General features: G+C 56.1%; 2 protein-coding genes across 2 annotated transcripts; both read left to right on the forward strand.

Moving 5' to 3' along the window:
* Nucleotides 1-724: 724 nt before the first annotated feature.
* OTOS (otospiralin) lies at nt 725-2,115 on the forward strand. The gene is made up of 4 exons (XM_059168963.1): nt 725-804; nt 952-1,055; nt 1,179-1,205; nt 1,888-2,115. The coding sequence occupies exons 2-4, from the start codon at nt 998-1,000 to the stop codon at nt 2,070-2,072; spliced, it is 270 nt and encodes an 89-aa protein (XP_059024946.1). The 5' UTR covers nt 725-804; nt 952-997; the 3' UTR covers nt 2,073-2,115.
* A 3,425-nt stretch (nt 2,116-5,540) lies between these two features.
* On the forward strand, nt 5,541-10,154 carry COPS9 (COP9 signalosome subunit 9). Its single transcript, XM_059167522.1, has 3 exons — nt 5,541-5,672; nt 7,383-7,455; nt 9,896-10,154. Exons 1-3 carry the CDS (start codon nt 5,610-5,612, stop codon nt 9,931-9,933), a joined length of 174 nt encoding a protein of 57 aa, XP_059023505.1. The 5' UTR covers nt 5,541-5,609; the 3' UTR covers nt 9,934-10,154.
* The last annotated feature ends 1,314 nt before the right edge of the window (nt 10,155-11,468 follow it).

Genomic DNA, 11,468 nt, shown 5'->3' on the forward strand with positions numbered 1-11,468 from the left:
GTGTGTGTTGTTTGGGTTTGTCACATAAGACCTGCTCTCCACCACCCGGCCCACCAGCCAGACGACATGCCGCACACTACAGCGGTGTGGATTCCATGGGTAGGGCCACGTGGCATGGCTGCTGTCTTTAGGCTTAATCAGAGCTGACACACAGCCCCTAAGTGTCACCCACAGCATCCCTGCAGCTGGGACAGCTGCCTTCCTGACGACAGGCTTAATCACTGCACACAAGTAGGGATGCTCTGGTCTGCAGGTATGCCGTGGGGTTGGACACCCACACTTCCTGCGTGGCCTCTGCCTGATTGTGTCCTGTCAGCAGGGGTGCTGATCTGTGGCTGCTCATGGCTCCCCAAGCCCCTCCATCCCCACCCCAGACAGCTCTGCTACTACCTTATTCCTGTAAGGGGGCATCTCAGTCCCAATGTCAGACTTAAAACGTCCCACTGGAGAGGAAATTGCATTTATTTCCAGCCCCGGTGTTGAGCGCGGTCCTAAAAATCCCAGTCGTGGCCTGTGCAGAGGTGTTTTCCTCCCAGTTTGCTCCCTGGATCAGATTCCTGCGACTGGATGCTCAGGATCCTGCCGCCAGCAAGGCCACAGAAGCCCTCAGTCCTCTGCCCGGGGGATGAAATATTCAGTTTGGCGGCTCAGGAAGGTGACGTCTGCCTCCTTGCCCCCCGGCCTTTTATAAAGAGGAGCCTGCGGGGCCGGGAGCAGAGGCCCGTCCCAGCGACAGCTGAGCACCCAGAGTGCGCGGCAGCCTCCCCAGGGGCAGACGAGGGGTCCCTGCCTCCCATCCCACAGGTGAAACTGGGACCGCTATGGAAACTCTGGGAACTTATCTGTTTGCCAGAGCCATTTTCCAGGGAGTTCCCCGGGCTGAGGGTGGCAGGAAGAAGCTGGGACCCTGATAGGCTTTTGGTCCCACCCTCTGGGTCCTTCCTGCTACAGGTGGACAGGAGCTTCCTCGGCTGGTGGAGGGCTGTGCCTGGGGGAGATGAAACCCTGCTGGGTGCCAGGGGTGGCCCTCTGCCTCCTGCTGGGACCTCTGGTGGGTGAGTGGCGGTTTTGTCCCTCCTGCTGTCTCCCTGGCTGCTTAGGCAGCTGGGGTGTGGGGGTGAGCAGGGGTCCTGTCCTGGGGGGTCCTCCGGATTGACAGCCCTCGTCTTCCTCTGTAGGGGCCAAGCCAGTGCAGGAGGAAGGAGGTATTGTATCACCCCCTTGTTCTTTTCTTGTGTGTGTTTGGGTGGGATGGGGTCGGAAGAGGGAGCCGGGAGGGAGCTGGCTTATCCTGAGCAAACGGAGCAGGAGCTCTGGGTCAGCTCAAGGACAAGCTGGGCAAACAGAGGGACCCGAGGCTCTTCCCTGGGCCCTGCCCCCCAGCCACCTGGGAACGCACACGCTTGGAGCCCCTGAGGCTTGGCAATGTCATCCTCTACCTGGGACTCACCCCATGGCTCTTCCCCGGAGTTGGACCACAGTGCAGTAGCATCTGAACTCTGGGGCTGAGGGCTGTGGTCTCCTCTGCAGTCCCACCAGGATGTCCCCACACCCTCACCACTGTGTTCCTTCCCTGCCCAGCATCTCCAGGACAGGGGCCAGATACGCCCCCTCCCCTCCTCCTCTCTCTTCTTCTCCTCTCCCTGAGCTATCCCCCCAGACCAGGAGTGGCAAGAGGCAGACGCAGGTCATTATCCAGATGACAAGGTTTTGGGATACTTCCATGGAGGATCCAGGGGTGGCCCAGCTCCCAGCTCCCAGCGGGGGGTCCCTTCACTGCCATGGCACTACTGGGCACCAACCATCTGCCCTAAGGTATCCCGGAAGGGCAGCCTCAGGGCAGGCCAGGTGGGGACAGTCCCTGAGGCACGTGGTGGTGTTTTTCAGACCCCTATGCTGAGCTGCCCGCCATGCCCTACTGGCCTTTCTCCACCTCTGACTTCTGGAACTACGTGCAATACTTCCAGACGCTGGGGGCCTACCCCCAGCTGGAGGATATGGCCCGCACCTTCTTCGCTCACTTCCCCCTGGGGACCACGCTGGGCTTCCATGTCCCCTACCAGCAGGACTGAGTTGCAGCCTGGATCCCTAGCCTCATGGTAATAAATTCCTGACTTGAGACACTCAAATGCTTCTGGTTTTCTTTCAAGAAATGGCCTCAGTCAGGCCATGTTTCTTTTCCTATTTGACAAATGAATCACAGCTCTCACTCAGGACTCTGCTGTACGTGTCACCCTCTTACCTGAGCTCACAGCCCCTCAGAGGGGGTGCTGCAGGGCCTCTGGAGTTGCTGCAGGGCCCCTGGAGTGCAGGGGGGAAGCTGAGGCAAACAGACACCAGGACACTGCCTGACTTATTGATAGGGACCCAGATCCAGACAGCCACACCCCAAAGCCCCTGCCCTTGATCGCGGAGACCAACAGCAGCCAGACCCCCACGGCCACGCCTGGGTTGGGGGCTCCTGCCTAGCAGGAGCCTAGCCTTTGAGGAAGGGCCAGGGCCTGGGTGCTCTCGGTCTGTAAGCGGAAGGCCCTCGAAACCTGGATGCAGTGCAGCAGGTCAGGGGCTGCGGGAGGAATGGGACTACCTGCCCTGGGTGCTCTGGAGGGAGGGAAGGACCGGCAGGACATTTGCACGGTGTCTCTGGGACCATCCTCTGCACTGGGCCCACTGCTCTGCAGGTGGAGCCCCTCGGGCAGGCATACAAGCGCACAAGCCACGGACCCTGCCGGTCGCCTCCTATGAGGTGAAAAGAAATTGCTCTAATGAGCTACAACCAGCTTTTCTTTTGCAATTAAATAATGAGAAACCCTGTATATTTAAATGTAGGTGGGGAGGCAACTCTCCTGGGACAGAGCACAGCCACCCAGACGGATGCAGAGGGTGCTGAAAGGTGGGAGGTGCCCAGGGCAGCCTTCCAGGGGCTGTCCCTCTCACTCCAGCCATGCCTCCTGCCCCAGGTGACATTCTGCAGGGGAGGCCTAGCCAATAGCTTTAGGAAAAGCCAATACCTTCTTCATCTCTTTCCCCAGCTTGAGCTGGTGTGAATTTGGTTTCTGTAAATTAAGAGATAGCCAGGTGAGAGGATGAGTCTCTCAGTTCTCACTGGGAACAACTGGACTCGACCGAACATACCAGACAAAAGACATGCCTTACGGGATTTCTGCGTTGTTTGTTAACATGTTCGCGTGTGTGCACGGTCCTCTTCCCCTTGGATGGTCACACAGCCAGTTAGCGCATGCATTAAGGAGCCACAACCCAAGCCCCTTTCCGCAGTGGCTCCGGAGAAGCCAAATCCAGGCTCCCTCCAGGGAAGACCACATGGTGCCCAGCCGGACCCTCTCCTCAGTCTCCGGCCTCAGCAGCCCCTAGCTGCCTCCGGACGCCCATTTGCATTTACGTTCCTAAGAGACCTCACTTTTGTCCTCTTCTCAGAGGAAGGAGCCCCACCTGGAGCCGTCCTCAGCTGGGTCCCCACCTGTTGAGCTCCCAGCCCTGCGGTCAGGATTCCGATCTGGCGGGCCCTCCCTGCCCTGCTCAGCTCAGCATCCAACAGGCTCAGTTCTCCTCCATGCGCCTCCTCCCGACCCTCTCCCCATTGCAGGCAGACCTCGTGGGGGACCCTCCACTTCCTGCCTGGTGCCCTCAGCCCCTCACCCCCAACGTCGCAGCACTGAGTTCCTCACCAGAAGCAAGCATCACCCATGGCCACTGTCTTTTCATTCCTGCCTCGGTGGCTGGGAATGCCCCTCCCCCATTTTGAAACCACTCAGAAGAGAAGCCTGTTGGTAGCCAAGGGGTCATGGCTTCGCCGGTGGGACTTGCTCTCCAGACTTTAAGGTGATTTGTGTCACCGTGACACCTGAGGCTCAGCCACACTCCAGCCTCTCCTCCCCTCTCCCTGAGCCCTGCACTGCCCACATGGGCCATTGTCCGCCGCCAGTCTGGGCTCATTCCCTATCTCCCTGCCCTGTGCTCCCATCCCTGCTTCACTCGTAGCCAAGCCCCCAGGCCTACCTACTTCCAAAAGTCTAGCTCAAGTATCTCACACTTTGCTTTCCTCACTCCCTCTCCTTTCTTCCCCCTCCCTCCTATCCTCTTCTCTCATCCACATACTTTTAAAAAAATTATAATAAAATACATATAACATAAAATTTACCACTGTAACTGTTTCTAGGTGGCACTAACCACATTCACCCTGTCATGCACCCATCACCACCACCCGCCTCTAGAACCTTCCATCTTTCCCAACTGAATCTCTGTCTCCATGAAACACTGACTCCCCATCCTTCCCCAGTCCCCGGTGCCCACCCTTCTGCTGTCTGTCTCTGTGACTCTGACAACTGTAGGTACCTGGTGTCAGTGGAGTCATGCAAGATTTGTGTGACAGCTCATTTCCCTCAGCATAATGTTCTCACGCCTCATTCACGTCGTAGCACCTGCCCTTTCATGGCTGGATAGTATTCCATTTTATGTACCTACAGTACACAGCTCGCTCATCTGTTCAGCTGTCAAAGAACACAGGGTGCCTCCACCCTTTAGGTCTTGGGGATAGCGGTGCTCTGAACATGGGGTCCAATGCTTCAGGAAGACCCCGTTTCCACTTCCTCTGGGTGTGCATTGTGGGATCATAGGGTAGCTCTGTGTTTAATTTTTGAGGCACCCCCATGCTGTTCTCCACATTCCCACCAGCAGCGTGCAAGTGTCTCTATTTCCCCTCATCCTTTCCAGCACTTGTTATCCTCGGGGTTTTTAAAATAGCACCTGTTCTAGGGAGTGTGAAGTGGTTTTGACTGCATTTCCCTAACACTTAGTGGCGCTGAGCACGTTTTCATGGGCTTCTTGGTCATTCGTCTATCTACTCTAAAAAAAGGTGTATATAAGTTACTTGCCTTGGACTGGGATTTGTTGTGGTTGAGGTTAGGAGTTCTCTCTATATTCTGGAGAGTAACCCTTTACGGAGTGTGTATATACATGTACCCATGTGTGTAATTTGCAAATATTTCTGGCGACTGCGCGGGTTGCCTTTTTACTCCGCGACCATTCACATTCTCTTCTGTGAAGCAGAGCTGACCTACAATATCGTATCAGTTTCCGGTGTGCAACACGGCGGTTTGACAATTGCACACCATCTGTCCCCGTGCAAAGCTATTGCAATGTCATCGGCTGTAGTCCCCAGGCTGTACTTTTCACCCCCAGACTATTTTATTTTATTTTAATATTTTTTTCGGAGACTTTCACTTTATGGCTGGAAGTCTGTACCTCCTGATCCCCCTCTCCTGTGTGGCCTGCCCCCCCCCCGCCCCGCTGCTGCGGCAACCACCGGGCTCTTTCCGACTCCCCATATTCTGTAAAAGGCATCTCTTGCGCTGCTCCGCGTGCCAGGCCGTTCGGGCCGAGCTGTCTGGGGCCGCGGGTCACGCCCGAGTCCCTGCGTAGCCTCCCCCGCCCGCCGTCAGGAGAACCGGAGCCGCCCGGCCCTGCGTGCCAGGGGAACCATAGAGTTGGTCCTCTTCGGGCGTCTAGAGGCGCCACGGCCGGGCGTGCACCGGAAGGGGCGTCAGGCTGGCCGGAAGTGAGCCGGGGATGCGGGAGGCGCGGCGGACGAGATGAAGCCGGCGGTGGACGAGATGTTCCCCGAGGGCGCCGGGCCCTATGTGGACCTGGACGAGGTGAGGAGGCCCGGGGCGGCGGCTGGCAGGCCTGTGCTCGGCGGCGCGAGGGTGGACCCTGCGGCGGCGGCGGGCTGCGAGCGCTGGCGTGGTCCCCGGCCGGGTCCCGGCAGACGCGGTCTGCGGACTGGAGCCCGAGAGCCGGCTTGGGGCGGTGCGCTCGCACGGGGACCCGGGCTTTGGCGCTGGTGCCGGGTAGGCAGGTGTCTCCCTGCTTCGTGGCCGCGGGGTGATGCGGCCGACGCTGGTGTTCTGTGAGCTGGTGACCCCAGCCCCGGGTGTCGGGTCAGCTGCCCGCCGCAGGGCCTCGTTTCTCTCTCGGGAAGCTCAGGGGGCCGACCTTGTCTCTGCGCCGGGAGATTTCCGTACGGCGGCGAGAGGCGGGTGGCGGTACCGAGTGCGCAGAAAGCCGAGGTGTGGGACAGGAGCGCGCCCTCCCGGCTTGGGGCGGCCCAGCGCAGGCTGCCCACTAGGCGATGGTGCAGGGCCTGCTGGTGTTGGCGGACGGGGCAGGCTGCAGGAGGAAGGCCTGGAAGGAGTCAGTCCTGAAGGCAGGGCCGGCCCCGGCCCCCATCTTAACACCGGCCGCGAGGTGCCCGAGCCTGGGGGGAGACGGCTGCTGGAAGAGGTGGCTTGGGGGAGCATGAAGCGGCCCGTAGCTGTGCCGGGACAGGCGGGCTCTGCACCCCACTGATGAAGCAGGAGACCCCGGTTTCTCCCTGGGTCCTGCGACGGCTTCGTGCGGAATCGCCGGAGGGCACAGGGGGGTGAAAGGCTTCCGGGCAGGTCGCCCTGGAGACTTTAGGATTGGGTTTGGAGGCAAGAGAGTGGAAGACTCCTCACAGGAGCCTTGAGGAGGGTCCGAATGAAGGCAGCACCTACCGGCGGAAGTAGGCACGGACTGGACCTGGTAGCGAGTGGTGGTCTTAGCGCGGCTGGCTTGCTATGGTAACAGGAAGGGAGGCAGGTTGAGACGAGAAGAGAGGAGTCCGAGAATCCTGGGCTTTTCTCTTGGGTTTGGGTTACTGCGAGCGGCCATGAAAAGGAACATGGGAGACGCCAGCTACTCCAGAGCCAGGAAAGGTCAGAGCAGGCAGCCTTGGAATGTTGGGGTCAAGGCAGCAGCAGGGACCTCTGTTCTGACCATCCCTGTGTGACTCTTACAGACACCCCAAATCTGGAATGGGTCAGATTGCCCAGCTTTGCTTGTCACATGGTTTTACTGCCACCGTAAGCTGTGGCAGTGGGGGTACTGTGATGGCACTCCCCAACCAGAACCCCAGGTCAGGAGGTCAGTTTCCCATGGAAATGCTGTAGTTCTCCGAAGAAGCAGAGGGCCATCCAGGGGAGAGAAATCCTCAGCCCAGTTTTGCACACGGTTGGGGCCACTGTGGCAGCGTCTTCTAGGGAACTAGAATGTCTGCTCAAGGTTTACAGAGAAGTGGTGTTCAGGACAACAGGATTCTGTTTAAAAAGCAGGAGGAATCGGGGAAGGTGAGACCCAAGGAGACCTTCAAAATAATTTATTGGAATGCCACCTCTCCTACCTGCTTCCTTTGCCTGAAACTAAGTTTTGAGTCCAGCCTGGGAGTCCTCCCAACCTTTCCATTCCTCGCCTTCCTCTGCCACAGAGTGGGGTGCGCCCTGTAAGGCACTATCCCCATTCTCCTGGAAAACAGCACTGACACCATGTTACCTTTCCCTTCCCAGGCAGGAGGCAGCACGGGGCTTCTGATGGACTTGGCAGCCAATGAGAAGGCAGTTCATGCAGACTTCTTCAATGGTAAGGATGCTGGGATTGAGGATTCCAGTTTTAATCTGAATGTTTCTTTTGTGTTATAACAGTGGAATGCTTTGTGACGTGACTGGGGTCCTGGAACAGGAAAGCCCAGATGTGGGCCATTTTCGGAGCTCAGTGCAGTTTATATAAAATGACAACACGGGCTGCCAGCGCTGGCAGCCAGCCCTTTTTCAGGAGACAGTCATGTAAAATGGCTCCCCGTCTGCACTCCAGTAGTCGAACTTGAGCTATAGCCACACCATTGTCCCCCTGAACCTGTCACAGAGGCCCATCTGTTGCTTGTTACCCGGGACACAGGTGTATGAACCAACCCCTCTGGGCTTTCTCACCTCTGCTTTCAGGGGATGGCTGGCTTTTCTTCCTCCTGTGTGCGGCTGGGTTCTGGTCTCTGGGCTGCCTTCGCAGTGACAGCCAGCTTTCCCCATCCTTTTCTCTCAAAGCAGGGCTTGGTTGTACTGAAGAGCTTTTGTGCTGCTTCCCAAGAGCATGGATGGTAAGCAGCGGCAAACCGAGTTGTGCGTCCTTGTCCCACAGGCTGAGGGCTATTTCTCTTGCTGTCTTCTGATTTCCTGAGGCCTTATTCCTACAGATTATACTCTTACTAAGGGTTCACATCATGAGCGGGAGCACAAGACAAGTCTTCTTAGGAGACTGTCATCCTTCTTTTGTCCGAGGTGCCTGCCACTACAGAGAACTGTCACCAGTTGGCAACTGGGATACTACCAGGCCACATTGGTTTGATGTGCCAAATCTCCCCTGGAGCCTGAGTCTGTGTTATTTTATCTGGTATCTTTTCAGCAAGTTGTTGCCTAAAAAGAGAAGCTGGGCTGTGCAATTAGGTGCTTTCTTCCCAGGGAGCCTGGCCGCCCACTGAGGTGACATCAGGCTGCCAGTAGCCTTGAGGACGGGGACAGCCTTTCTCTAAGGTCTCCAGAGCCACCATGTGAAAGCTGTCATTTACATGGGGTGACCTTGGGGGGCCCTTACTGTTGAAAGATTGGGTGATGTCTAATACCTCCGGACCCTCTCCCACATAATGATGATCTCCTCAAGGTCCCATGCATCCTCTGGATTTGCAGACTGTTGGCTGTGTTCTAGTGTTCGAGCTCATGTGGTTTCTGAAAATAGCCATCTAATTCTGCCAAAGGGTATCTGAGAGGGACCTGGGCTGCCCTGCTTAGGGAGCATGAGCAACATGAGCACAGTGGGGACTTCCTCCTTCTGGGTCAGGCCTGGAAAGGGAAAGAACACAGAAGAACTTCGCACCGCATTGGTCTGCCCACCAAGCTCATGAGGTGTGTGCTGCCCCATCAGGTTGTGACAGCCCCCTGAGTTCAGGAAGCCACTTGCTATGAGAAAGCCATGAGCACTTTGGATAGAGTTTCTCCAGAGTGCTTGCTCCTAGAGCAGAGCTTCTGACCTCTAGTCCTCTGGGCACTGTGGTTCAGACCACAAACAAGGCTTGCTCTCTTAACTCACTGTGTATGATAAAGTAGGGGAGCCTCAGACATGGCAGCCTGCAGGGACATCCATGATGAGAGCGCTGGCAGAGGTGGGCCTTGTTTCTAGGAGCACATCAGAGGGCAGTGTCTTGGGGGGTGGGAGGCAGTGGGAGCAGTTAGCTGGGGCTGCGGGCTGAGGAGCTCCTACAAAGCTGTAGGACCACAGGCCAGCGCTGCTGTGGTGGGACCACCCACATCAGTGCTGAGCAGAGGGTGTTGGGACAGCGCCTTTCCTGAAGACCTGTGACATCTGGCATATGGAGACGCCACCAGGGCCTTCCACTCACCCTCCTTCCACCTCACTATTTATCCTGCATAGCTTGAACTTGTGGGACTATGAGGAGACCCTCAGTTTTTCTCTCCCCATTGTGAGATCAGGGCATGCTTATGGTAGATGGTTCGGGAAACCCATAGACAAATAAATAGAAGGGCACAGTGACCCTGAGTGCCACCCATCCCAGTAATTAGCATGCTATGAGTGTGTTGCCCTTCTTCCTGTGGGAAGGGCTTGGGCCGTGTCTCAAGTGTGACCATCAGCTGCACTCCCTTAAAGACAGCTGTTCCCGCCTGGCCCAGTTCTTCTAGCACCTTCCTCCCAGCTGCCCTCTGCATTTTCATGCTTGCTTGGGATCCCGTGCCTGCCAGCCTTCCAGCTACCTCACCTCCATCTCATCCCCACCTCCATGCATTTTCTTAAGATGTCGCCTAAATAGAAGATTTGCTTCCTACGCCACTCTGTTGGATGGGATGACCTCTGCTGGATAAAATCTAGTCTGTCATGGGAAAAGTCCTTTATTTAGGTTGTTTACTGCTTTTTCTCTATTTTGAGAATGAATGACTGTGTAATTCATTTTGGAGTTATTTTCTCAATTATTAACCTTGTGTGCCCCATTAATATGTGGTTTTGTTTGTTCACATAGATTTCGAAGATCTGTTTGATGATGATGATATCCAGTGAGATGTCGTCCGGCGGTGCATGTGGTTGTGTGTCTTCCGAGCTGGTGTGGCGGCGCTCCTCAGAGGACAATTTCAGATGGTCCTAAAGAACTCATGGACATTACTTAAAATTAGGAAATGGTTAACCAAGAAAGAGAAGGATGGTTTTAACTATCTGCACGAGGCCCGCTAGTCTCTGAATGTGACCGGCTTCTGTCCTTCAATTAAAAGGTGATGCCATCATTTTCAGGGTAATTTTAATTCTTGGATTTTTTAGCAGATATTACAATCCCTAAAAGCCTCTGTGCATACGTGTGGGTACCTGTGTGTGTTGACATAGTGAAAAAAACACATTGGTCAGCTTACAGATACACTGTGTGCTTTTTTCCCTGAACATGGGAGTGACTTACTCTGAGGCTCACAGCCTGCGAAGCAGTGTTCATGTTAGATCAATAAGCAGTGCAGGGCGTGCAGGGCCTCCCTCATGCCAGTCTGTTAAGACCTTATTCTGGGGGGAAGGTGTGTTTGGCCCTTCACCGACCACAGTCGGGCCTGGTGTCCCCTGCCTCAGCCTCGAGCATCTGCATCCTGAGACCAGAGGGACGACTAGACAGTGACCCTGACAGGGGCTGGGCCATTCCAAAGGGAATGTAACATGGAGGGGAGAGAATTTGTCTCTCTTCTTGGCCCAGCTCAGCAGCAGATAATAGCTGTAAAAATTAAGGTTCCTAGTTCATGTCGATCTCACAGCAAAGAGTTTCTCTGGCCTGGAAACACCCATGCCATACGGTCCCAGGCTCTAGAATTCGGCTGGGCACCTGCCGATTCTCTGCCTGGGAGATCACTCCAAACAGCATCACCCTGATGGCCTGAAGACGTATGAAGTCCGAAGCTGGGGGAGACCTCAGCTCTGCTGTGTTCTCATGGGGGGGGGGGGGGGCTGCCCTGAGGCCATGACAGCCATGCCAGAGCGAGGGCAGGGTCATGGCCTAGTGTCAACAGATGTGCTCTGTGGTGTCAGGACCTCCTCCCCCTGAGGCTGGGCCTGGCCTGGGACTTGGGGCTGCCTCTGTGTCCGAGGCTCAGAGGGTCGGTGCCGCTTCCAGTCGGTGATGGGAGAAGAATTAGGCACAAACAAGTTAGCTGCAAGAGATTGGGAGCAGGGGACAACAGTCAAAAAGGACTGCTGCCACGAGCAACTCCACAGTCTCACTTTTATTGGATAGAAACACTAACCAACAGAAGGACTGATGAAGGTCAAATGTTAATCCCGTCTTGCAGACAATCAAAGAGGAGGATAAAGTTTATAGTTAAACAGGCACATTCAAAGGACTCATCTAACTAACAATGGGTGTTTCTGGGAAGAGAAAGAAGCTATCACGGAAAAGGGAAGCAGGCGGTTTTTGGTTTTCCTTCCACCCTGAGCTGACTGGGCATTCCTGGGTGTTCTGCTTCCCTGAAGCAGGCTGCGATTCGCCCTCGGAGGGCGGGGCATTCCCGGCTGCCCGGCTTCTGTGAAGGGGTGGCATTCCGTCCTGAGCGAGCTGGGCATCCCCA

Source organism: Mustela lutreola, chromosome 3 (assembly GCF_030435805.1).
Source record: "Mustela lutreola isolate mMusLut2 chromosome 3, mMusLut2.pri, whole genome shotgun sequence".
NCBI lineage: Eukaryota > Metazoa > Chordata > Mammalia > Carnivora > Mustelidae > Mustela > Mustela lutreola.

Excerpts from the sequence above, each read along its gene's own strand:
- OTOS (XM_059168963.1), top strand. The coding sequence starts at position 998 with ATGAAACCCTGCTGGGTGCCAGGGGTGGCCCTCTGCCTCCTGCTGGGA. Across the intron at positions 1,056-1,178 it reads CCTGCTGGGACCTCTGGTGG|GGGCCAAGCCAGTGCAGGAG; the intron begins GTGAGTGGCGGT and ends CTTCCTCTGTAG. Across the intron at positions 1,206-1,887 it reads GCCAGTGCAGGAGGAAGGAG|ACCCCTATGCTGAGCTGCCC; the intron begins GTATTGTATCAC and ends GGTGTTTTTCAG.
- COPS9 (XM_059167522.1), top strand. The coding sequence starts at position 5,610 with ATGAAGCCGGCGGTGGACGAGATGTTCCCCGAGGGCGCCGGGCCCTAT. Across the intron at positions 5,673-7,382 it reads CCTATGTGGACCTGGACGAG|GCAGGAGGCAGCACGGGGCT; the intron begins GTGAGGAGGCCC and ends TTCCCTTCCCAG. Across the intron at positions 7,456-9,895 it reads TCATGCAGACTTCTTCAATG|ATTTCGAAGATCTGTTTGAT; the intron begins GTAAGGATGCTG and ends TTGTTCACATAG.